This window comes from Osmia bicornis, chromosome 4 (assembly GCF_907164935.1).
Source record: "Osmia bicornis bicornis chromosome 4, iOsmBic2.1, whole genome shotgun sequence".
Lineage (NCBI taxonomy): Eukaryota > Metazoa > Arthropoda > Insecta > Hymenoptera > Megachilidae > Osmia > Osmia bicornis.
In genome coordinates, this window is record NC_060219.1 from 4316690 (window position 1) to 4342184 (window position 25495).

The 25495-nt window shown below is 31.5% G+C and overlaps 1 protein-coding gene across 4 annotated transcripts in view; it reads left to right on the forward strand.

Moving 5' to 3' along the window:
- Positions 1 to 25495, forward strand: part of LOC114880883 — a 47499-nt gene that overhangs the window by 3318 nt on the left and 18686 nt on the right. For 3 of the 4 annotated variants that reach the window (XM_029197352.2, XM_046285377.1, XM_029197354.2), the window contains exons 1-2: positions 7462 to 7779; positions 24835 to 25052. In XM_029197352.2, coding sequence (XP_029053185.2) covers positions 24927 to 25052 — 126 coding nt within the window. In that variant the 5' untranslated portion in view covers positions 7462 to 7779; positions 24835 to 24926. Of the gene's footprint in view, positions 1 to 7461; positions 7780 to 24834; positions 25053 to 25495 lie in introns of those variants that run through there. The other variant, XM_029197353.2, reaches the window with a different exon arrangement.

A 25495-nucleotide genomic window follows, 5' to 3' on the forward strand; every position in this document is an offset into this window, starting at 1 on the left:
CGGACAGGGAACAAATTTAAATAAATAGCAAGTTAACTATTTCTTTTTTTACTAATATTTTAATATTTTAAATATTCCACTTATTGCCTTAATAAGTTAACATAATACTGATGGTATTTAAAATTTTTTACATTTTTTGTCTTTTAATTCTCTAGTTCTATTAAATTTGTAATGATTCCTACTGACCATTGTACAATTCAACGTGTTAATTGCCATTTTTAATCCTCTATTTGTATAATTTACAAAAGAAAATATTACAAATCAATGTTAAATAAAATTAGTAAAATATAAGGAAAAATTTGTTAGTAAATTTACCGCTATACGAAGTGAGAGTAAAACAGGAGTGTGTTACACCGGTATATCTTCAAGCAAGTCAAGATCAGTGAAAACGCTAATTATTAGCGGAGAAATCATTAATTATGTCGCCGGTGGTTCCGTCTTCGTTTAGTTATTCCTTCCTTTTTTTTCTATTCTTCTCTTTCTTCAAGCTACTTCCTCCTCTCTTTTTCTTTGAATCTTTCCCTCTTTTACTCTTTGTCTTCCTCTTCTCTTTTTCCTAAGCATTCTCTTTCACCGTTGCATTCTTTCTTAGCGTTAATTATGCGAACAACTCCCACGACTAAAGAATGCCGCTCAAGATCATGGACTACGGTCGTGTCAGTCGACGACTTTTCTAATTATTCTCAAGCAATTTTTCTCTCGAGACGCGTTATATACGCTCGAAACCGTGCCGTTCGAATGTAAAATCGACAGGTGTTAAGCCCTGGCTTCCTGAATTCGTTTAAAACATCAGTTGACCCAACGTCCAGGCTGAAATTCGTAAAATGGTGCCAACGAACGCTTCTTGAAATTCAAATAAGATGCCCGTTCGAGTGAATTTATTTGTCGATGTTGTGGTTTCGTTCGCTCTTGGAACCGTAAGAAAAAGTATCCTTGTTTTTTACATAGTTTTTTATTACACTCATGTAACAATAATTCAAAATCCACATTTTACATACCTTTTCTTTTTGCAACAAGAAATTTTTGGAACTTTAGCATCATAGCTACCTTAATAGATTTTTTAAATAAAATGTACATTTTATAAAAATTGTATAATAATAACGCTTTACATGTAACTTTTATTCCCTTCTTTATTTTAATTGCAAAGGTTTGAAACTTCCATTTTTCAAAGCTTGCTTCACATATTTTATGAATTATTTTTCTAACAACAGACACAGCGGAGATTTTATAGTTTAACTTTTGGAATTCTTTACATGGGTTTTGTGAGAATAGAAAATTTAACCCGTTACAAAGAGTATCCGTTACAGAAATTGAACAAGGTCTGTAGTTTTCAATGATGTCGCGTTTGTTACAGTCGGGTATTCATAACGCAAAGTACGCTTTGAGAATTATACTTAGATACCGTTCATCTATTCTTCACGCATGCACAGATTCCATGTTGCACATAAAAATGTTGCGAGCAGCAGGGAAGCACGGATTGACCGCAATAATGGACGAGCAACCTGCTGTTTGAGACGTTATTCTGATTCTTCTCTGGTCCATTTTAATGATATATTTTGGGAATTTTTATTTGGTATAAAGCTGAACGTATCTTTATGAAATTTTGTAAATTTATTCATATACCTGTACATGTTTATATTTAGTTCATGAAATTTTATTTCGTTTACTTTATTGCTGTGTTTTAGTGACACACTTTAAAACTAGTTCAATTTTCGTGACTCATCATTTTTGACTCTTGTCATTTATTTACAAGAAAGAAATTTAGCAATTAGCAATAAATGAAAAATATTTCATTAAAATTTACGAAATACGACACCACCAGTTGAACGTCACTAATTGAGAATATAGTAATTAATCGAGGAGGTGCTATCGAAACTGTAGTAATTCTTTGGAGAGGTAGACGGTATTTCGACAGTGAATTAAAATTCAATATAAATACGCCCACAATGGACTACTGTTCCTTGAACTTTGCCACATTTGGAGATGCTACAAGCACGAAAAACATCGGTGATTCAACTCTTAAAATTTGTTCAGTAATATAAAATTTTACTTTAAACATCTAGATACAGACATTTTGGTTTGCTTAAAAATTTATTCCAAATTTACAATGTTATACACACATTTGATTTCATAGTAGTCATTTTGTAAAAATTATACATTGGACGATCAGATTTCTTAAAATTTTATTCTAAATTTTCTTAACTTTATCAAACATAGCATCGGATACACATTTCTTTCCGTAGCAGTCAACTCTATGAAAGTTCAGTGTCTCAATAATTAATACATGGTCTTGAAATGTATATATCATCTTACGTATTAATTATCTCCACATTCCCAACAGTAGAGAGCGAAGAAAATGCTGAGAAAAAATCGTGAGAAGAATCGTTTGAACTTGCATCGAAATGAATAGTTTTCACTGCAAACACTTTTCCTGTTTTAAACACTTTTTCTTGTTTCAATGACAAGAGTAAAATTATCGAAAAAGAAAATAATTTTGGTAATTCTATAACTAAAATGGATGTAAAATACTGTATATATTTTATTCGAATTAATTATTTAAAATAAAAAATGATTTCATATCCGATTGTTATTTTCATATGCAATTTTCTTAAGCCTTCTTCATATCTATTTCAAGCGGTAATGTCCAACAGGTGGTATTTCCGGTACGTGCAAGACCACCATCGGTACTTCCTGTACTGAGGGTTTTCTTCCGGTGTAAGTCAGTCAGCTTGTAAGAACAATATCTCTAATACTGGTTAATAAAATATGTATTGATTACTGAATTTCTCTTGAAAATCACTACATATTAAAATAGTCTGCAAAAAAATAAGTTTGATTAAAAAAAATGAATTTACATAAATATTTGAGCTTAACAAAAATTTATTTCATAAAGACTTAAATATCATCTTTATGAAATAATTAAGAAAGATTAATTGAAGCCATAAATTCCAAAACAATACAGATATACTTTTAAGAATTAAAGAGAAGAAATTAAAATTTAAGAAACCTAACTTGAACCTAATCAAAAATAAATTAATAAAAAATCTCTCCTCTTGGAAGTATTAGCTGGAGGATCTGTGCTGGTTTGGAATTCATAGCATCAATTATTAGCATACTTGGGATGGTAATTGAAACTGTGTATACCAATAACTGGCACATAATAATTTTATATTAATCTGACAAACAAATTATTTCATATTTCAAGTACGAGGATGAATCCCTATTAAAGTTGGGAGTGACAAGGATTAATGTAGCGTACTCAGTCATAAATATACTCAGTCAGGAATACAGTTTTACAATTTAAAGATCATAAAAATGTATAAATGTCTTATAACTTTGAACACTAATATGTATTTTCCCTCTTTTTTCTATAAAAAATAATGGAACCGTTACAAATATTAGCACAGATAGTCTGTACATCACGAAAAAACTTATCTGGATAGTTGGATAAAAAGAAAAGGATATCTGCATGGTAAATGGATCCCATCGCTCTTTCCGCAGAGCATATCATTACAGTTTCCAATAGATTGGAAATAGAAAATAGGAACCGAGGATGCACCAGAGAGAATTTTCTCGTTCTCCTTGGCAGGCTTCCTTCTCCTCTTTCCAATGACTCAAGTCCACTGACCGAGACTCGGATGCCATGTTATAAAGCTGAAGAAAAAAGAAGTCGCTATCATAAACCGAGCTCGCTTCCACGCTTCGCGATAGTAGTTCCGTCCTGGCGATCGGACAAGTCGTTTTTCGTGGAATGTCAGGAAACTTCGGATTCTTGGTGAATTTTCTCGGTGAAATTCGACCATTCACTACAATTTAATCGTTTCATTCTATTCACACGACAGTATGGTGCAAGGCGATTGGCAAACCTTCTCAAAGTAGAATTTTCAAAATCGCTACTAGAACTGGGATGTGATTTATTTAATTATATTAAAGATCTTAATATTTTAATTAAATACATACTTACTAATTGAATAAGTATAGTATTAGAATTAAAAAAATTATTACAAAAATTTTGAACAATAGCATTGTTATTATTCATCGATAGATAACGACATTTTTTCCTGGTTTCTTTAATAACTTCAAGGTGAACTTCAATTCCAGTAATCAGAAATGATTTTTAAAACAGATGATCATAGGTCTCGTAGGTTGATCAGAAAATTTCGTTCCCTAAATAAAATTTCAGATATTTCTGTCAGTAGCATTAAACAATGCTTTTATGAAATATTGAAAATTTTACAAAGAAATTAATTTTATTTCACTATTTTGATATTGTATTTATATTAATATCAGAACAATGGTGTTTCTAACTTCATATTAAAATTCTATTAAACTGATAGGACAACATTTTTTAACACAAATAGTTTGCACCCTATAGATTTATCAGACAATTTTATTCTGAGTAATTAGAAGTATTATTAGTGGATTTATCACTATATTGACCCTCTTTAATTATTACAGTATAACTAAATGTGCCAACACCTTTTTAATTCTCTGTACATTTAAATTTCAGTCGCATTACCATTTGAATACTTCTCCAAACTTATATTTCCTTTAACAAAAGCGAGGCCGTATTTCACAAGTTTCCCAACTGAAATAAATATTTTCCCCAAAAGAGCAGAAGTTTTCGAAATCCATGATACGCGAATTAAACCTTGATCGTTTGCGTAATCCGGTACAATAATTGTGGCAATGGAACGCGGTAAAAAAAGTTGAAAGAAAGGATTGTTATGGAAAAATCGAGTGCCGTGGTTCACGGTGGTGCTCCTCAGTCGTGGCAGGACGAATAAATAAGGCGACGGGAATGACCCACACTCGATTATATTGGCAAAGCGGAAAAGAGACAAGCATCGGTTGTTCAACGAAGAATGAGTTGGATAAAGACGAGTGGATAGAAAATATGGCCATGATATTTACTAACTGCGGCCTCCACGTGAAAGTGCTTGGTTCTTCGCTTTGTAACGTGGCCGAGGAACGCGTACGGTTTCATGTAACGGGTGACATGATCGAACTTTTCGATGAAAAGAAAATAAAAAAATAAAAAATTAAGATCACGTTCGGATTCGAGGCAAAGCGTTGCGTTTTAACGCTGTTATCCCTTGTTATCTGTGACAGAATTCGTTTATTATTAATATATTCCAAGGATGCTGTATAGGTTCACCCTGAACAGAGAAACGAGGAGAGAATGTGGCGGAAAAATGGAACGATCGAGTTGCGAGAGATTCGAATGTGATGGAATTTGACCTAAATAAGAGTTTGTAGAAGCGTGAACTCTCTCCCTTTTACATCTGCCCGATGGAGCTCGCGAATAAATCGTACCAGACGTGTTTTTTTAATTAGCCAACGTGCTTGGTTAATGATAGAAAATATGATCTTTCATGGAATTTAATTCAAATTTTTTATTTTGAAGAATTACTATGATTTTGATATATTTCTTTGCTTTTGGGGTGTGTTCTATTTTTGGTTTATGAGTAATTTTCAAAATATGATAACCCTTGAACCCAGTTACAATTTAATTTATTATTGCATATTATTTTAGTTTTCTAAATTTTACACTGTTCCTCTAAAAGTTATTCTTCCAGTATATAAAACTTTTTTTATGTTAATATTCTTGTTAATATCCTCTTGTAGGTTTGGGTTTCAATTGATCCAGACTCTCAAGCACATGTTATATCCTCCTTTTCTCATTTTTTTTACCCGCTGGTTATTGAATAGCTTGGTGAACCAAGCGTAACATTGCTCTTGATTGTTGCCTAAAAACTAGCATTGTTCAGTGAAAGTCAATTTCTACCAGTATTGACATTATTCATGTTTCTTCCACACAAAGGCTAACGCTGAGGTTGCATTATCGCTATATCAGTTTCACAAAATATTTGAAACATTTAATGTAAATTTTATTTTTGATTGAAACACAAGTTTATGTTTATCAAGCATGAGAAGCGAATTGCAATTATTTTTTGTTACCTTTTTTATTGAACAATCGTTCGTTTCAATTGCAAGAAACGCGACGGATAAAAAAATGATTTGATTTTATTAATAAATTGAAAGAATTAATGCACTGCCTCGGGAACGGTATTCCAGTTCGTCAACATTTTAATCGAGACACTTCGTAAAAGGAAAAAATGTAGGTTACTCAAGCAATTTAATCCGGTAACGCTTGACTTCACTTCATCAACCAGTTCGAAACACCTAAACTTCGTCAGTTCCTTTAAAATCTATTTCTATAATTATTTTATCAAATAAACTCCCTGGCAATCTTACAACACCATAATTTTCTTTGAAATTTGCATCGAGAGTTAGTCAAAGTTTTAACAGGAAGTAATAAATATCATCGATACTTCTCACTAACGCTATATGGATCGCGCATTCCTGAAGGATCTATAATTTTTATAATTTTATATCCTGTTTATATTTACAAGAAACATAACAACTGTTTGAAATTCATAGAAAACTGTAAAATACAATGCTATAAAATGCCATTTTTTTTCTTTCTCTTCTTTTCAGATACAGATAAATTATTTTTAGATATATTTCTTTAAAAAAATATTAATTATTCTGTAATTTATTGAGTGGTTTGATAAAACAACATGTATGACCACAGCCAGTGTAAAAGTGTTACATTCTATCTATAATATTACTGTGGTAATAGACGCATTAAGCATTGTTTTTCTAATAAATTCTAATCTTTTTAATAATCTTCATTAACAGTACACAAAGAACGAAGGACATACAGTTCCCTCGATTTCCTTATCCTTGTACCGTAACACTTCATGGTACCTTTCGAAACACCTCGTCCAATGCTTACCTATATGGTCCATTCAAGTGTATCAATTTTTCATTTTTCATACTTAAGAGAATAAGATTTTAACCTAGATTCATTCAAAAGCCACCGTACTTATTAGAAGATAATTGGTTCTCCATCGGTGAAGTACCATTTCGTGGATGACTCTCTAAAGATAATTCGTCCAAGAAATTGTGCTGATAATGGTATTATTTATAAACTTTCTTTGGGTGCTAAATTCATTGAAAATCTCTGACTTGTTCATAGGTAGGGTGCCATTTCACAGACGATCCCATAAAGGAAATTAATTCAAAGAATTTCAGTGGCGTCGCTAATGTCCTTAAGATCTCTTCGTAAAATAGGATTTGGACCTATAGATTCATCCAAAAGTGGTTATCCTCTTGTCAGAGGAACGTTGCTTCTCCATCCGTGAGGTGCCATTTCGCGGACGACTCGGTAAAGGTAATTCGTCCAAAGAATTTCGATGGAAAATATTCTCTGTGGTATCCTTAAGGTCTCGTCGGGTGCTCCTCGCAAAACAAGGACAGAAGAGAAGGGGATACGAAGTTGTATAGGCACCTTTCTCGCGGCGCTCGCTATGGAATGGCAAAAAAGAGAGGAGGCATTCTGACGTCACGTTGGTTGGTCGGTAGTGCCGCTAGCCTCTCACTTGGTCGGCGACGTTCGGCATGCTCGGTTCGGTTCTCCTCTTGATCCGATCTCGATCCGTTCGATTTTGTGCCACGATCGTTCGATAGCCTTTCCAACCGATCGAACGAAGGTCGCTCGTTGAAATTCGGCCCCTGGTACCGTGCAAAATGTGCGACGACACGCGACGACCCCTCGGTTAGACCGGTGTGCTAAACTGACAGTGAAGTTGTTCCGTGCGAATCGGCCGGCTCCATTTGACCCGACAGTGCATGGCTGATTTCAAGTTTGTTTCTATCGTTGGTGCCATGATCATTTGGATACCATTGTGAATGGATTAGATAGCTACCGCGGTAAGTTCAACCTCTTTTCTTCGGCCACTTCCGGCTGCTCTTGATCAGCTCCTGTTGCGTTGGTTCACCGTTAAGATGGTGATAAATGGATTAATTTTAATTGTCATTTGTATAGAATTGTTTATAATAAAATTAATTTAATAGTAATTGAAAAGGTAGCAGTAATATTGTGTTAGATCACCAGGTAGATACGGAAGTAGAGAATTTCGTAAGATTCTATATGCGATGATAAAAATGGCAATTTTTCATTTTTGTTATATAAGAAAAGTGTTTTTAGTTAAAATATACTGAGAGATTAAGGTAGAAAGATTTTTTCAGGATTGTTATGAATTTTCAAGTTTCGACTGCTCAGTTTGGCGATGAGATCATTGTTAGGGAATTGGGAATTTCGAAGATGATACAGATGAAGAATTATTGATAATAATAAAAATGATTTGATGGTAAATGGAGAAAGGGACATTGTTGTACACATTGCTATATACAGTAGCAAGCAGTGTCAAAAATGATTAATTCCATTTTTTATTATTTCTAAAATACCCTTATTGATAAAGTAGGGGATTTTCTAAAGATTATTATAATCTTTTACATTTTGTCTTGCTACTTTAATGGTGTAAAAGTTATTGAAGTATTTATCATATTGAAAATGATAGAATTAATTAGAATATAATAAAGAATATATCTATCAGACAAATTCCACCAAGTTATTTTGTAAGGATTCTGCGTGTGACGATAAAAATGGCTAATTTTTTGCAAATCCTTTTTCTTTGTTACTTACGTTCTGATTTGCGATAAGACAAAGAAGGTACAGAGACACTTTCGATGAATTTTATTAAAAATCAACTGGTTTTTCGGTTGTTTTACATGGACGAATCCACGGACCATTGACCTTTAAATGTCCCTATGTTGGAGAACTGTTCGAAATGCTCTTTCGTCCGCTTAGCATGAATAATTGATGGTGAACATCCAGGTTGGCCTGGATAGAATGAAATATTTGAATTCAGTTTTACGTCAGAGTATTCTGTTTTCGGAGAAATCTTGCGCTAAATGGTACTCAGTGATTCTTATTTTTGAATAATTGTTTAGTATATTTATCTTTGAAGCGAACTTGTGATTCATTATTTAATTAGAAAGCGTTATTACAGTGTTCGAGATGAATTTATTTGCCTTCTTCAAAAATGTTTGAATGGAACGGTATAATATGCAGAAATTTCGAACTTTTTCCTGATAAACTTTTCTGTTGGTCATTTTGTATGCATTACTTTCAAGGAAGAGAAACGCGGCCACTTGTTTCACTGCTATTTTTTCATATATCTTGCTAAATGAAAGCACTTCATTTTAATACAATTACTTATTTAAAAAATTGTATATTTTTGCATATATTGAAAGATTAGGAAAATTAAAATACCACTGAGTTATCTGTTGAAGTATTTTTTTCCTCCTTAATAAAATTATTTTGAAATATTATAATTTTGCAATATTAAACACAAATTTTCTTAACTTTAAGCTAATTCAATGTTTCATAGAAAATTTGTTCCAAAAAAATTTCATATAATGGATTATAACGATTTATTAATTTTAGTTCGAGCGAAAAGTGACACCGATTTCTATGTCTCTTTTATTCTTTTTTTCCTAGGATTGCAGATAATGATCACGTGTAGTATTACGTGAGTACATACGAACTAGGAAACCTTCGCTAAGTTGTTAACTCATTGATATATGCTGTAAACTCACGTCCTTAGATTTACGACTGTATTTTATTCGTGTCACTGGTATCCAGATTTTCATTTAAACACGTAAAACAATTGTTGCAAATCTTTCATATTTATAAATTCCTCTATAACACAGTTTTATTTAAGACACGAAATTCTGTTCTTTTATTAAAATTGTCATCGTCTACATGTAATATAAAATGTTAAGCTGCAGAATTTCTTTTACATCAAGGTTTTTGTTGTACACGTGCAATATATACATATTTCACTAATGACGTAGATTCGATAAAAAAGATATTGACATTACTCAACTTTGCTTTTCGTCACAAAATAGAATAAATCAAAGCTTATCAATATGCAAAGTATTTAATAGAAGACACTTTTTTCATTGTTTTTAGATGAAAAACAAAAGAGTGGTAAATAAAATGATATAAATGATTAAGAAAATTTTGAAAAAGAAAAACAAATGTGAGATTAGAAACATAATACTATTTTATACGTTAATCCTTTTCTATGTCGTTCGATTGAAATAGCTGAACGTGTGTTCTTCTTTTAGAAAATGCACCGATCTAGTAATCGTAAAAGGAATAAGGGGTTAACGGGTTAAAACAAACTGCAGTGATTAGACAGCACCGTCGTAGTGTGAGAATCAGCTTAGAATTACCGATGAACAGCGACCGGAATCGGTCGTGAATGTTCAATTGAATTCAGTCTAATCACTTGAATACCCCTACCGAAAATTTATGTTAAAGATAATTACCATAGAAATAATAAATAGTCTCGTATACCCCCCTTTGCTAAAAATATAATTTAGTCTGAAATTGTTGTCCATTGCAGTGAAATTTCTTAGTAATTTCTTAGTCTAATAAGATCGATGGAATTGAATATCTCGATAGGATGAAATATTTTTGGTTGACCAGTTTCGAAAGGTCGAAGAACTGTTATAGCTTGTTCGGTGGCTAGTTTCCCATGGCGCATTCAGGGCATCTCGATTCGTTCGATTTGTTTCGTTCTAGAGCATAACTAACAAATATCTCGCTTCCATGAATCGCCTTGCAACCAGAACTCCGGAGTACTTTGACTCCATGGTATCCAGTAAGTCCAGTTTGAGTAAGCATCCCGACTTCTCTCTACCTTCAAGTGGATTGACCTCTGCCGTCAGGATTCGTGATAGGAATAAATTCTCGATGATGTCTCCTCGTCTCCTCACTTCTGTGAGTTTCCACTAGTACGACAAACCGAATCGTTCCTTTCAATTTTGGATACCGTCTGGTCATAGTCGAACTGGAATCGGTATGTGAGCTGTTTAACATAACCCTTTTCCTTCGTCTTTTTACCTTGTACTCGAGCAAACATCGTTGTAACAGTTGTTCTGTGACCTCTCGAAGAGTTATAGGCGTTTATCTTGCACGATGATGGAATACAAATGTTGGGATTAAAGTCTGAATTTTTCTTCTTTGAAGATATTCTTGGATATTGTTTAAAAATATGATTTACGTTTCGTCGTAACCATTAAGAGATGGTTGAAAGATATTTCTTCAGAAATCTACAGTGATGAAAATTATAATATATGCGGAATTTTAGACGAAATTTGGTTAGTTTAAGGATAGATTAGAAAATAATATAAATAAGGGAAAGTTGGAATAATTGGACCACCCAATTATTATTTTTTTGAAAATTTTTCAAAATGTCCTCGTAAAAAATCATAATGGGTTATGAAAATCTAAATAATAAATAAACGTGATTTTTATGCCATTGATATTACTACTTATCCTGAGAAATAATCAACAACGAAGCTTTTACGATCAGACGATAAAATTCAAGATGAGCAACCACCAGTTACATCATCCTTGTCCTTTGGTTCTTCTTATTTTAAACCGCAGAAACAGGAGATGAAGGAAATATAATTTTAGTCAAAAATTATGGGGGATAAACTTACGAAACGTTAGACGTTTGTGGTAGATAAGTAGAAGAGATAGCTGTATTACATTTTTCAACAATTATCAAATGTAATGAAATAAAGTGGAAATCAAGTTTCTGAAACCAGTATTTCAAACGTTTTCAGTCAACTAAAATTTGTTGCATTATAAACACCTTTAACCCTTTCTTTAGGAAATGATTGCTAAAATTTGGTAGATTATTTATTTCAAAGTTTTCAAAATAAATTTATGCTAATTGTTTAGAAATCAAAAGTGAATAATCTTACTACATTTAAAATTACATTATCTTAGATGCTATAATAATTCAATAATAATAACGATGTTCTTCGAGGTATAGGCAGTAGATGTTTAAAATAGATATTATGAATAATAAAACGTAAATGAAATTAGTATTTATTTTTTTCTTTTAATTAATAATATTCTGTGCACATGCTATGTTTCGTTTCAAAAGGTTAATTACTATGATGTTTAAATATTAAATTGATAATCTATGTCCATTTTCATTGTATGCAAAATAGCAGACATACACGGAAGGAACTTGAAAAAAAAATATGAAGAAGCAGATTCTGGTAAGATTGTAGATTAATTTGCACAAAAGCGAGGGTAGGAAATCTTCTCATAAAACTTTGTCGCGATTCGAGCGATAATCGTCTTCACACGGAAATTGCACGTAGAAAGACGTTAAAAAGTTAGTTCGCTGGGCTGAAATGTTAACTCAATAGGATTTTGACGTGCCGTAGAACTATGAGAATAGCTAGACAATTGAGAAAGCATCGCGGCAAAATTCTCTCTGATTGTTTTCGTAGAAAGTAAACATAGCGGGAAGGGGATTCTGGCGAGAGTAGGCTCTTTCTTGTGTTTCGAGAAAGGTTGCCGCACGAAAGGATCGTAAAAATCCAAATTAGACCTAATTAAACGTGGCTGAAACAAAAAATATAAGAAATGAGTCGAACCTTTCTCGCTAAGAAAAAAGAATCTACGACCGACGATCGAAAATTAAGGACGCGTATAATTTTGTCAAGTTTTTTTCAAATTCTTCATCCATTAGGATGAAAATTTAATTTAAAAAATTAAAAATTAGTGTCTCTAAGTCATATTGATGTAAAGTTTGTAGAAAAAACAAGCTTCCATTCTTTGCTGCTTTAACGTTTGATTTAGAATTAATATTTACTTGTGTTCTCATTTGTAAAATTTTATATTTTCAATATAAATAATATGAAAGCCCTTCGTTTAGACATTTGAATGCCTAATTTTAGTCAATGCGCCATTGTGGGTATACGTTTCGTAGGTCTGGGTCACAACTGACCCGGTTATTGTTGTTCCAAAGTGTATTATTCCCCCTTAAAGGAGTAGTAGTCGAGACAGGCCAAAATTGTTGCCTTTATATTCCTTTTGGCGAGTAGGCTAGCCATACCAGAAACATCATGGCATTCGACTATTTACTCGCCTATTGACACACTTTGCAGGTGTGTCGTAATGTGGACTTCACGAATGGACGAACTTCTGCATCGATTTCACGCTGTCTGAAAGTTCGATATGAAATTTAGAAACGTTTGTGCAGGGTTTTAGCATCTGAAGTAACGTTATCGGGAATGGAAATGAAGAAGTACCGGTTGTTTTACAGTTTTCTGAGTAGTTATTGGGAGAAAGAATGGTTTAAAAGGAATGAATCTCAAGTATTACATAAACATATAAATGGTCTAGGAAGATCCATTTTACCATTTGTTATATCGTATATAAATATGCAATGATGCCGGCTAATAAAATAATAATAGCTAAAATAACGTAGCTAATTTCAAACTGTAATAACTTTTGAATTCATACATGTAGTTTGAAATTATAAGTACCTTAGTGTACAGGTGCAATTACGATTCTCTCATGCAACCCTGCACAAAAGTGCATTATTTTTAGAATATTCATCACTTGATACCAGTTTGTCCAAGTTATACGGAAGATCCTATAAAATCACGTATTAAGAAGTAATAAAATTATTAATAATTCAAGACTTTGTTAGCAATATTATTTTAATCTTTTAAATGATTTGTGAATATTGTAAATTCTAAAGGGGATATAAATTATTATTAATGAAAGATGCCATTCCTTGAACATGACTAGCTTCATCGAACAAATGATTTTAACAGGGTCGGTTTGCTATTACCGTGCTGTAAAACGGTATACATACATATTATCTATTCTTTGTGCAACGGTGCATCGAGTAACAAAAGGTTACTAGGTTTCGCATTACGTAATTACTTTGTCGCTCCTTCCACCAGGAACTTTATATGCAATCGGTTAAATCCTGCTCGAATTCGAATATAATCCTTTTAATCTGACATCAGATCACTCTACAGATTTTTTTTATATTACAGAAAATTTTATAGAAGCTTATCGTATTAGACTCAATTCTTGAGACTCTTATTAATACTCGAGGTTCTATAAAATATTTAAAATTATAAAACATAGACATATGTAATAATGTAAGTTATTGATCTAAAATTTTAAATTTGAAAATTAAAAGAAAATTCAAAAATTTGTTCATAAAATAGAAATCTATTTGGTTTTGGTTGCAACTGAAAAATATCAAAAAAATAATCCAATGTCGCTGTTTTCGGTGTCTACGTTTATTTTAAATGTACCATGTTAGGTAGGAAATGGCTTCAGAAGATTTATCGGTGAAAATATCATCGTCGTGAATCTGATTCTCCACGCGAACAATTATCCTCTCGAGTAATAGTTCCTGTTTGAGCTGATTCGACAAGACAAATGGAGATGACCCGTTTAGTCTGCTCGTCGATGAACCGTTGATCACGACGAATGCTTCGAAGCAAAAACTTGGAAACGCGATGGTCGACCGGTTTGAATTCTCGCTATCGAGAAAGGAAACATCAACTTTCTTCCTGTCTTTCTCTCTTTCTTTAGTTTTCTTTGTTTCCTACGTACAAATTCTCCTTTCTTACCATTTACAACTCGAGTAACGCTAGCCTGTTCAAACGCGACGATAACATTATTGTTGGGAACTTTGTTATTAATAAAATTTTTCTCAGCACAATTTTCAACTTAGAATTATTATTCAGAGATTTTTTAATCATCTATTTTTCATCATTGTCCTTTTATGGAGTTTGAGAACGATTAGAGGGATCGCCCACTTAAATAACTGTATCGCTCCATAAGGTGCTGAATGACTCGAGAACCTGAAACGATGCTACGTCTAGAAACAGTGTAAAAATGTTGATTTAAACACTCGTACAGAAATTTAATTTTTTAATTCAGATTATTAATACCTAAATTTTTTATTTCTAATGATTGACTTTAATTATCTCGTAAAGGGTGGTATTACCAACAAAAATTGCTTCTTTTCATTTTAAAATTCTAATAAATCATGAAACTCATATTTGTAACTGAGTGAGTAATTAAAAATTTAATTTTTCGAGTGAAAATTTCCAATTTTTAATTATTCATTCATTTGTAAGGGTATTAATTATAACAAAAATTGTTTCCTTTCATCCTCAATATTTAATTTCTTTTTTTAGCAAATTTTTCTTAATTAAAAATGAAAATTTGATGTGCTTATTAAGTTTCCTTTTCTTAGAGCAAGTAATGCAATTCTTTTGCCAATTGAAACCCAACAAAGAATGTTATGCGTGTCTGTTAAAATAAGTGTAGGTAATATGAATAAACGTGTTGCAATATGAATTTTCATTACGTTATTTAAGAGAGTAGTAATTTTGCTCTACTGACCAAATACATTTCCTGTGCCTCATGTCTAAAGAATATAACATACGTGTGTAATCTAGAGGCTATTAACCCTGTTTCCGGAAGAGAGCAGTGCACGAGCTGAGGCCATTGTCTTCACTTTCCGATTGCTAGACATTCGTGTAAGATCTCTTATATATCATTGATGAATATTCACCAAACACGTGACTAACATGAGCGACAACTTCCTCTTTGTATGCATTTACGTTCACATCTTATCGTCGGTTTTCTATCTATTTTCTTTTGAAATTGCTTTCTTAATGATGTTTATGAATCAATTTCACTGGAAATTATTTTTATTACATCGTATTACAAAATATAAACAATTACAAATTTTTAAATACAGAGACAATATATTCTATTAGATTTTTGTAATTTTAATTACACTCTTTATTTATCAAACATAAAATACTACTTTTATATTTTTTAGCAGCCAATTGATAATCAATCAAATAATAATGAAATAATACCTCACTGTTAGAGATTTGTGTTATGAAGTTACATTAATGGTAAATAAAATATAGTTAAAGAGTTATATGATTAATAAATTTTTCTTTTCTTGTATATTTTGAAAGAAAAGTCTGCAGCTACTTAAGAAATCATTGGAAATGAATAAATTACATCTTAAAACACGACATACCTCCATTCCATTAGATTCAAGGGAAACTACTTTTTGATATTGCAATTGAAGCCAGCTTTCTATGCATAATAATGTAAATATATATAGCACAGTATAATATTTGTAAGGTGAGATTTAAAAATTTTATAATATAAGTTCATTTGCCTTGCAATCGCGTAATATTTCTTATTAATTTTTGAACTCATAATTACCATGAAAGGTTTTCAACTATATTACTTGTCCATTGAATCGAATTTCCTACCATTAAAAGCTATTATCTAAAACTGTTGTCTAATTAAAACTTAAATTAACAATATCATAACATACAATCACTTCGAGTCTCCTGTTAGTTAGTGGAATATTTTTTACTATATTTCAATTTGCAATTCTCATTATAAATTATAAAACAAATTACCTTTACTTTGACTTAACTATTCTTTCCTTCTATTAAGTTTAGCTATTAATGTTATTTATTTTTAACCTTTATCTTTCCACGGTGTAATATTTCTTATGTATTAATTTCATATCTTTTTGTATATCCAAATTTGTATTTTATAACTTCTGTTATATATCCTGCAAAATATTAAATGTTTAGTTGCTAACGTTTCATGAAAGCGTACAGTATGCATGCTATACAAGAAGTAGACAGCTCTACATATGATGGCCTCCTTGTTGACCCAAAGTAAACGGAGCATGACTCGAGTTTGTTCGATGGTTGTGTTTAACTATCACGTGAAATAGAAGTCATCCACATTAAACGGTCACGTACAAAATTCTATTGAATTGAAAAAGAAAAAGTAATTACGATAATCGGTTATCTCCCACTTAAATTGTTCGCTATTTCTTCTGCGATATAATTACATTTAATTCGAGAAGGAAAAGTTGCCCGATAGAGTCTACACAAAACTGTATCTAGTATATTGAACCAAAAGTTGAACACCAATCGCAAGTTTTTTTTTAATTTGTAAACAAAAACTGACTTCAGAGAAAGGATTTATAGTTTCAACCGGAACGTTAGTTTTCCTTGAACCATGAAATTGCACATTTCTCGTTAAAACTATCAGTTCCTTTTTCAACTTCAAATTGTTTTTTGTGCGTTCACTTTCATAAAAATGAAACAGATATGATTAAACAGAGAATATTTGTATTCTGTACTAGAAGAAATCAATATATCGTCCCTAGATATATTAATGTGTTTTTTTTTCTTAAAGTGCATATTTTAACATACGTTTTTTATTTAATAGAAACCTATGCATCAATCCAACAGTAAATTTGTAAAAAAATATGGAAAAAACTTTAAAATTTTATAAAATAATTAATAATTTAGTTTTTTGATTTAAAACAGTTGCTTAATTTATTTGAAGTTTTTAATACAATTTAAAAGAGAAAGTATTTGTATTCTACTTGTGACAAAATTGTAAAAAAGTGAATAGAATATTTGATTGTTTAAAAATAATTTCTGATTGCACGTGTGATAAAAAGCGATTAGTATTAATAAGCATCGTAACGCGACTGACTAGAGAGAATCTCGTTTGCATATCTTGCGTTCGACTATTTGTAAATGTTTACGAATACCGTCAAAGTCTCGCTTTACGTTACGTCGTGCTTTGCATTTGCAATAAACACATGGATATTTCAATGAACACAAATAGCTGATATTCTATCATAAAGTCTAGCCATAGGTGGCAAAAATGAATTATGCAATAATTGTTTACTTTCATTAACCTCTGTGTAGACGTGACTGTTATCTGTTGACTGATTGTACAAATTCTGTTAAAATCTTTATGTATCAATTTATCTTTGCTACATGAAAATTGATTGAATAATTTTTAAATATGAGGCTATTTTTAACAAAAGTAATATAATATTTTCCTAATAATTACTTCACTAATGTAAGGGTGATGTTCGAATTTCCATAGGAGTCCATTGTCAACATTTCCAAATTTTCATTGAAGGGGTCTCTCTCAAGCTTGTGAAACAAAATATAAGAAAAAGTTAATCTTCCATAGAATATATGTTAATCCCAATGTAAATATAACAATTTCTTTCCCAAATTCATGTGTAGTTCCCTGATACCATAGTCAAATTTGCTTTTGTCGATCAACGGGTTAAACGTATGCGTTTCAACACCATAAACGTTGCCCACAGGTTATCGAGCCTCGACTGACCTATTTGGAAGTATGCAAATGCGTTTAAATAGCAAGAATGGCCGTAAGTGGCTGTGAAAGGGAAGAAAGGAGAGATCGAGCTTGCGTAAAGAATGTTTGCGCGATGCACGCCCGAAGTGAGGCTACTTTCTTGAAGCGAAGAAAGCCGTTTACCTACATTGTAGGTGGGGAGTAGGTTAGCTTAAATTGTATGCTCGATTGAGAGGAAATTTTTCACCTTTCAACATGTATGTACAGGACGTTAGAAGAGGACTTACATAATTAAATAACACGGCAGCACGTTCAATAGGGACCGTCGAATAGATGCAGGAGAAAGAGGAATTCAATTCAAATGCGATCAATTGTTTGTGCATCTGCACTGTTTCGAAATTGAAATTTATCGACACCTGTGGACGTACATATCTGTTCAAATAGAAAAAAAACACCTGTGTTTGCATTCTTCTATCTTATTTTAGAAATTGGAAGGTACATAGTAAAAATAACATTTGTTAATTTTTTTTTAACCCTTTACCATGGGTTTAAAATATATGGTGTCTTATATATGACACAAATTCAATTTTAATTTATTTACTGTGTAAAAATTATTTGCTAAGATAATTTTTTGCAGTTGTTTAGTTTTATGTGAGGAATTTTGGGAGGGTTTAAATTTTGCAAATTTGAATCATAATTCTTAAAATAATACAGTTTGAATTTTCATTCGTAAATTTTATTAGACATTGTAAAAATAAATTTGTTTTCATAGTCTTCATTAGTGTCTTCATTTCATAATTATTTAATCAAATTAAATTCATGAAATTCACCTGATGATGTACGTACTAAAATTATTAATACTTTTCTTCTACTTTTCTAAAAAAGAAGTACGGATTATTATAATCATTTTTCCAATAAAAACATAAAAATAGCCTTACTCACGTCAATGAATACATTTACTTTTCTCTTTCAGTCAGTGTTGTAAATTTTACAATTTCGACGTCTAAATGGGATTGTAACATCACGTTTATGTAACAGTGCCTCTAATGCAATATGTAGTACTTGAACTGGAGAAATCATTGAATTCTACTTTCTTCTTCATCGGCAGAATTCAATCATTCAAAAGTTGCGTACGTTTAACCATACAATTTTCCACGATTGCTTTACAAACCGTACCGTATCGTTTATCTGACCAGAGAATGTCCATGGCAATGTCCCTGGTATTCTATTCAGTTATGAAAAGAATAACGTGCCTCTCAGTGTTGCGTATACATTAGAAACGTAATACAACGATAGTGTAATGTGGTGTTACAGCGGAAAGTGTATTTTATAACGAGTACCACTTTCATTTTACGAATTCCTTCGAAATAAAGACTATTTATTATTCATTTCTGTATCATTTATTTATGTTAATTAACTCTTAATATAGTGCATAATTACCAATATGTGGCATAGTTAGTTAAATGTTAAGAATTAAATTTCTAATATGATGGTCAATTGTATAATGATAAATTATCTAATGTAGTAAATAAAACAATTCTTTTCGTGAAACTATATCTGCAATAAGGTATCCATTTCTAAAGCTATTTCGAAATGCAAATATTTCACGTAGGACGATTATAGTCGCCCATAGTGTCTAGTGATCATTTCCCAGGAAGTTAATGAAATTCATTTGATATTTAACAAGAAATTTGTTAATGTTTAACAAAATATAACAAATAATAAAATCTATTTCAAATATCCATTTTCTCTAGCCCCAGTTATAACAATACTAAATACCAAAAAAATCTATTTTTCCCATTCTGAATGGTTGATAGTACAAAATATCAAAAAAGGTATCTAAATCATTATTCCAAACTGACCATCATATCTAAGAAAATAAAATAAAGATCTGTGTATTGAAGAAACTGATTGGATGTTAACATATATATGAATTCGTGCATAAAATCACTGTTCCAAATAAACTTTAATAAAGGAATAGTTTCGAGGAAAGGTAGGCGTGTTGCAAAGTATTGAACTCTTTTTCGACTTCGATTTATACCATTCCCTTTAAATATGTAGTTGTGAACCGTACACACGACTTACGCCCAAAGAGAATCTACTTTCATGGAGCGAGGAAAGTCCATCTACTTAGGTGCACGTTGCTTGGAAGCTAGTTTAGAATATACACACAGGAAAAGATATACACAGGTGTGTGTACAGACAGGTGGGAGCAGAAGGAAGTCAACCAGGTTCGCGTAACAGCTCGGAGGTGTCTTTGAGCAGACACGAGAACGGCTTGAGTTTCACGAAGAAAACTTGTTCGTTTCTTTTCTGTACGTGCTTTCGGTACCGCGGTAAAAGCGAGAGAAAAACGAAATTATGTTGACACCTCGGATCAATCGTTGAGGTAGGAAAGGTTATCGGAAAGGTTTCTCCTGTCGTCCAAGTTCTTGCGTTTCTTTCTTTAACCGTGAACCTCGTTAAAATATTAAACTTTCTTGTAATATTCGATGAGATTTCACTACCGCTAATAGAGTAATTTTTATTCTCATTTGATATTTGCATATCGATGCATATTTTGAATTTCAAAAATCAGTTATATATTTTCAAATTTTTAAGGCTTCCACGTATTTTTAACTTTCAATAATTATTGGATTAGGTATCATTTAGAATCATTTGAAATTATATCTTTTTTTAAGATTCGATTTTTTAAGGTTCCCAGGTGTTTTTAAGCACTTCATTTATATTTTTTTCAAAATATGCTCCCATGAGTCGATTCAGAATATTAATTCGAGAAACACGGTGGAGCAAGATGTGCTAGAAACACATTTTTTACGCAAGTATGCAGACTTGATCGACGAGCATTTAAAATGATGATAATTACTATCGAGCGTGTGAAAGTATCGTAAAATAACGTGATTTTAGTTTAAAAGTCTCTCGACGCTATCGCTTTGCATTTAATGCGTGAAATTTTGCATATTAATTTAAATGCAGATGAGTCATTTCTGTGACAGAGTGTTAAAAACGTAGACTTTTAATTGCAGGGTCATTATAAATAAAAATATTAACATTCAGAATAATTAAATAACAAATTCAACACCCCAAGGGATTTGAGGATCGTCAAATAACTGATAGAAACAAATTAAAAAATTCTTAATAGCATTAATATTAAGTGTATTAATTTGGTGAGGCAGCCAATGGAAAATTTAGAATGAAAAATGAAACTATCATGTTCTGAATAATTACAAGTATAGTGTACTATAGCTACTCTATACGGCTGTTTTCACTGCAGCATTTAATGTGTTAATAACTCGTAGTATAATGTGTCTTACCACATACGGCAATTTTCACTGTGGTTTCAATAGGAATATCTGTATCTAGTACAGCATATTATAATATGCATTACCAAACTAATTTTTTAATATACTTCAATTTGTTATTTTTAAATTATTCAAAATTATAATTTCCTTTTATTAATTATTACCATAATCATCGCAATGTATATATTTAATTCTGATCGGTCCAATTAAATGTTAATTATATGAAAGTCTTATATACGAAAGAAATTAAATTGGTAATAAATAATTTAAATAAAATTAACCACCAGGAAAATAAGCATTAGGTATATCTTCAGAGAACTGAAATATAGAATAGGAAATCTGTTTGACAAGAAATGGAAAAGTAAACTGTTACGTTGATCTCTCAATATTTTCCCTTTTCTCATCGAATGAAAGGTGAATTTGTGGTTACAGAATCGGCCCAGGTTTATCTTTGTTGATTGTTTTAACATCTTCAACTGTTTCGGCTACGCGAGCCGTGAAACAGACTCCGATTTCTCTGCTTCTTACGAAATCGATAGACGCCTCCACCGCAACCCCTTTTTCGATATGCAAATGCGGTAGACGTAGCCGCTAAAACGGAAATTAGTTTTCGCCAATTGCGGTTTCTATCGTTCTTGCGTTGAAACGTTAGAAGTGGTTCGTTCCTGTTTAAGAATGTTTGCCCATGCAACATGAACTATCATGCACTATCAAAGCTGCGGTATAAACAGTTGATTGAACTAATTTAATTTAATTGCGTTTATTGAATGCATTACTATGCTCATTTTAAATACATTAAAATATTTATATTTCAATTTTAATGTTGATAATTAGTTTTTCATAGGCGAAGATTGAACCATATTTTTAATATGGTGTTTTTTATGGATTAACTAATGAGGTTCTTAAATGTGTTAAATTTTTCAAACTTATGTCAATGTCTGTCTTGTTTCCTGTAAATCAGGAATTTTAGACCTATAAAAGCCAACCTACCTGTTGAATATCCTGTACTTGTACTACTGCTTTCTCATTAAATATTTCCGGTAATGAAAGCAGTCGCAGCAACTATTAATTTGAAACTACAAAAACTTTGTAAAATATCATTTATATAATTATTGATTACGATACTTTATCACCTTGATTCTTTAATTTGAATTTAATTTGAAAATTTTATGAGTTTGAAGAATACTTTTTCTCTCTATTCTATCGTGGATCCTTTGTTCCAATTATTTTCACTTTTTCACCTGACTGTCATGGCAGCATTTTTTCCACCTGTCAGTTTTCTCTGTCTTTTCGTGTCGATAACCGTTTCTCTGGAGAACCGTTATCGGGTAACTTAACCGACTAACGAGATCATGTTCTCTTTGGTTTAATGGATACACGCGAAAAATGAAGTCTCGTTGAGGTTATTACTTTTTCTTTTGTCCGCTGGCAAACAATCTTCTGATGAGAATACTGTTCCTTTAATACCTTCTACTTTGGATCCAACAATAATTCAATTCTACCTTGATAATTTATAAAAATATTGATATCCTCATAATTTCTTGTTTATTTTTGTTTATTAATATTAATGTCAATCTTTTGATCTGTAGAAGTTTATAAAAAACTATAAAAATGTCTTTATTAATATCTGTTATAATGGTATTTAAATCTTGACATCGATAGATTAATTTATTTTCATTTTTCAGTAACGACATAGTTATAATAAAAAATTACCTACAGTTGTATCAATAAATGATATATTACAACTATATATATATATTTCAGAATAATGGTTGAAATGTTATAAAAATACAAATGAAAATGTAAATTTTATGCAAGTTAATTACAATTTAGAAAAAGAATGATAAGTTACGTTGAATTCAATTAAGTTAAATATTTCATCTTATAAATTCCATAGATGAAATAAAGGTCACTAAGATAAATCCATATGTGCAGAAGGATCAGCAATGAGATCAACGGTTTGAAATGCGTGCCACGATGATTCTTAAATAAAAATCAGTCGGCGACATGCTGATGCATCATAATGAATCTCACCAACGTGAGCTAACAGTATTGGGTGTAGAACTACACCGTTGACTTTACAAGAGGTGTGTCAACCTACATTGTTCAGGTTTCAAATTCTATGCCTTTCTTTCCGGATGTGACACGTTAGAAGTTCCAAAATCCGTTTTCTTACCTAAATTTTAATATAATCTTTTCTTCTTATCATAAAAATTAATAGCGTAAATTTAAAAACAGATTTAGCAGATAAGAAATTCTAGATTTCATTTTTTATGCAAAATTTTCTTTTCAAAATCTGACACATTAGAAATTTCAGAGTTTATTTTCCAAACTATATTTTTAATATAATATTTTCGTTCTTATAAAAATAGGTAGTGTAAGTTTGCAAGGTTTCTTCTTTTTTTGTAACAATGATAAAGTATTAAATTTTCCATGAATTTAGCATTTAGTTTTTTTGAATAAAAAATTGGTTAGGTGATAAAAATTACAAAATCAATTTTTTTACTTTGAATGAATATATGTCATTAATTTCATCCTCAAATATTTAATATATTCATACAGTATAATTGATGCAGCTGAATCAAGTATATTCTGAATTAACATAGTCACTTAACTTCATTAATCTCGGTGGTTCAACGTAGTTACCTTAATTACGAAATACACCACGGTTTCTTAATTCACTCTTTGTTCCAATTTCATGCTTGTTTTATTAATACGAAAAAAAAATTTGCAAGGAGAATCGATGACCTGCTTTTCAGCAAAAACACAACATAAAACTTAAAATATAAATAATGATACAATAAACATATCTTAAAAAGATTTACATTTAACGTTTTAATTTTATTATACAAAAATGGGTTCAAATTTTTCAATTTGACTTTGTTTGATTGTCAAATTGAAAACAAATTCCAAAGGAACCGAGAAAAATTTTTTTTTCAGTTCTATACTTTATTTCATCAGAGACATTAACCAAAAACCCGAATACCTTCGTTTCACACTGATTTCCCCCATGAAATCGGTGAAATTTGTGGAAACTATCCTTACCGATGAAAGAAACGCAAAACTAAAACGACATCTTTTTCTTGCTTCCTCTGTCATGGGTATATAAAATCATGCCGAAACAACGATTCGTTGCGAAATCATTTCGATCGCATTACGACATTGTACAATGGTACCGTGTAATTTCGCTCTCGCCAGGAGATCGCAATTGCACAATTTTCGTCGCGCCAGACGAGACATTCGGGCGGACCTAGAAAGCGTCTAAGAAATGCTAATTCACTCAAGTTACTACTATTTTATGTTATCTGAGTAACGAATATATTAGAATATCGTGTTACTAATGATATATAGAAATTCAAATGAAAAAGTTGTGTTACGGTTTTTAGAGTTAAAATAGCGAAATAATATTGAATGTATCTACTATCCAAACTACTGTGATTTGAATGTTCAAACCTACGATTTTATTTGTTTGTCTGTGAGTATAAACCACAAGTGTAAAATTGAAAGATAAATGACGATTGCTTGTAAGTGACTGTAATCAAGTTACAGAAGAAATGGAAATATTGCTTACATTATGTGTACTTCATGTTTCAGTGGTCACGGTACGAGGATGAACAATTACGAAGATCGCAGAAGGCCGCGGACAGGTGCTTCTTCGAAGCCGAGGACTAGGTTCGTCGTAGGAAATGACCATGACGAGCGTGGCTGTCGCCCCGGGTAGCCTCGGTTCACCTTCATCTATGCTCACCCCGAAGATGTATCATTTACAGCAGGGGTTAAATTCAACATCGGCCTCACCCACTCCAGGAAAGGTATGTCTCGTTACGACTATTACTTACTTAATAATTTGATCGTTATACTTCGGGTATTCGTGCGATAAAAAAAATATGCAATTCCATTTTGAAAAATTTATTCGAATTTGTAATTTATTATATATTAATCGAAGCATTTTTTTGTTCTTTATAAAATAGTATCATGGTACTTGAAACACCTCCACTTCCGCAACTGATACATTTAATTTTTTTTACAAAATTTGTATTTATTTTTTAAACTTTATTATATTTCACAAGATATCGCAATGGTACGATACCTATTTGTCCCGGTTTTGCATAATCATTCGTTTATTTAATTCAATTAATTATGTAAACTCCATCAAGAATCGCGTTTCACGTTTGAACACGAAATAATCGTGACACGAATTTATGAACAGGAGAGCTAAGGACGTTGTATACGTTTTGATAAAAACCGTGCAGAG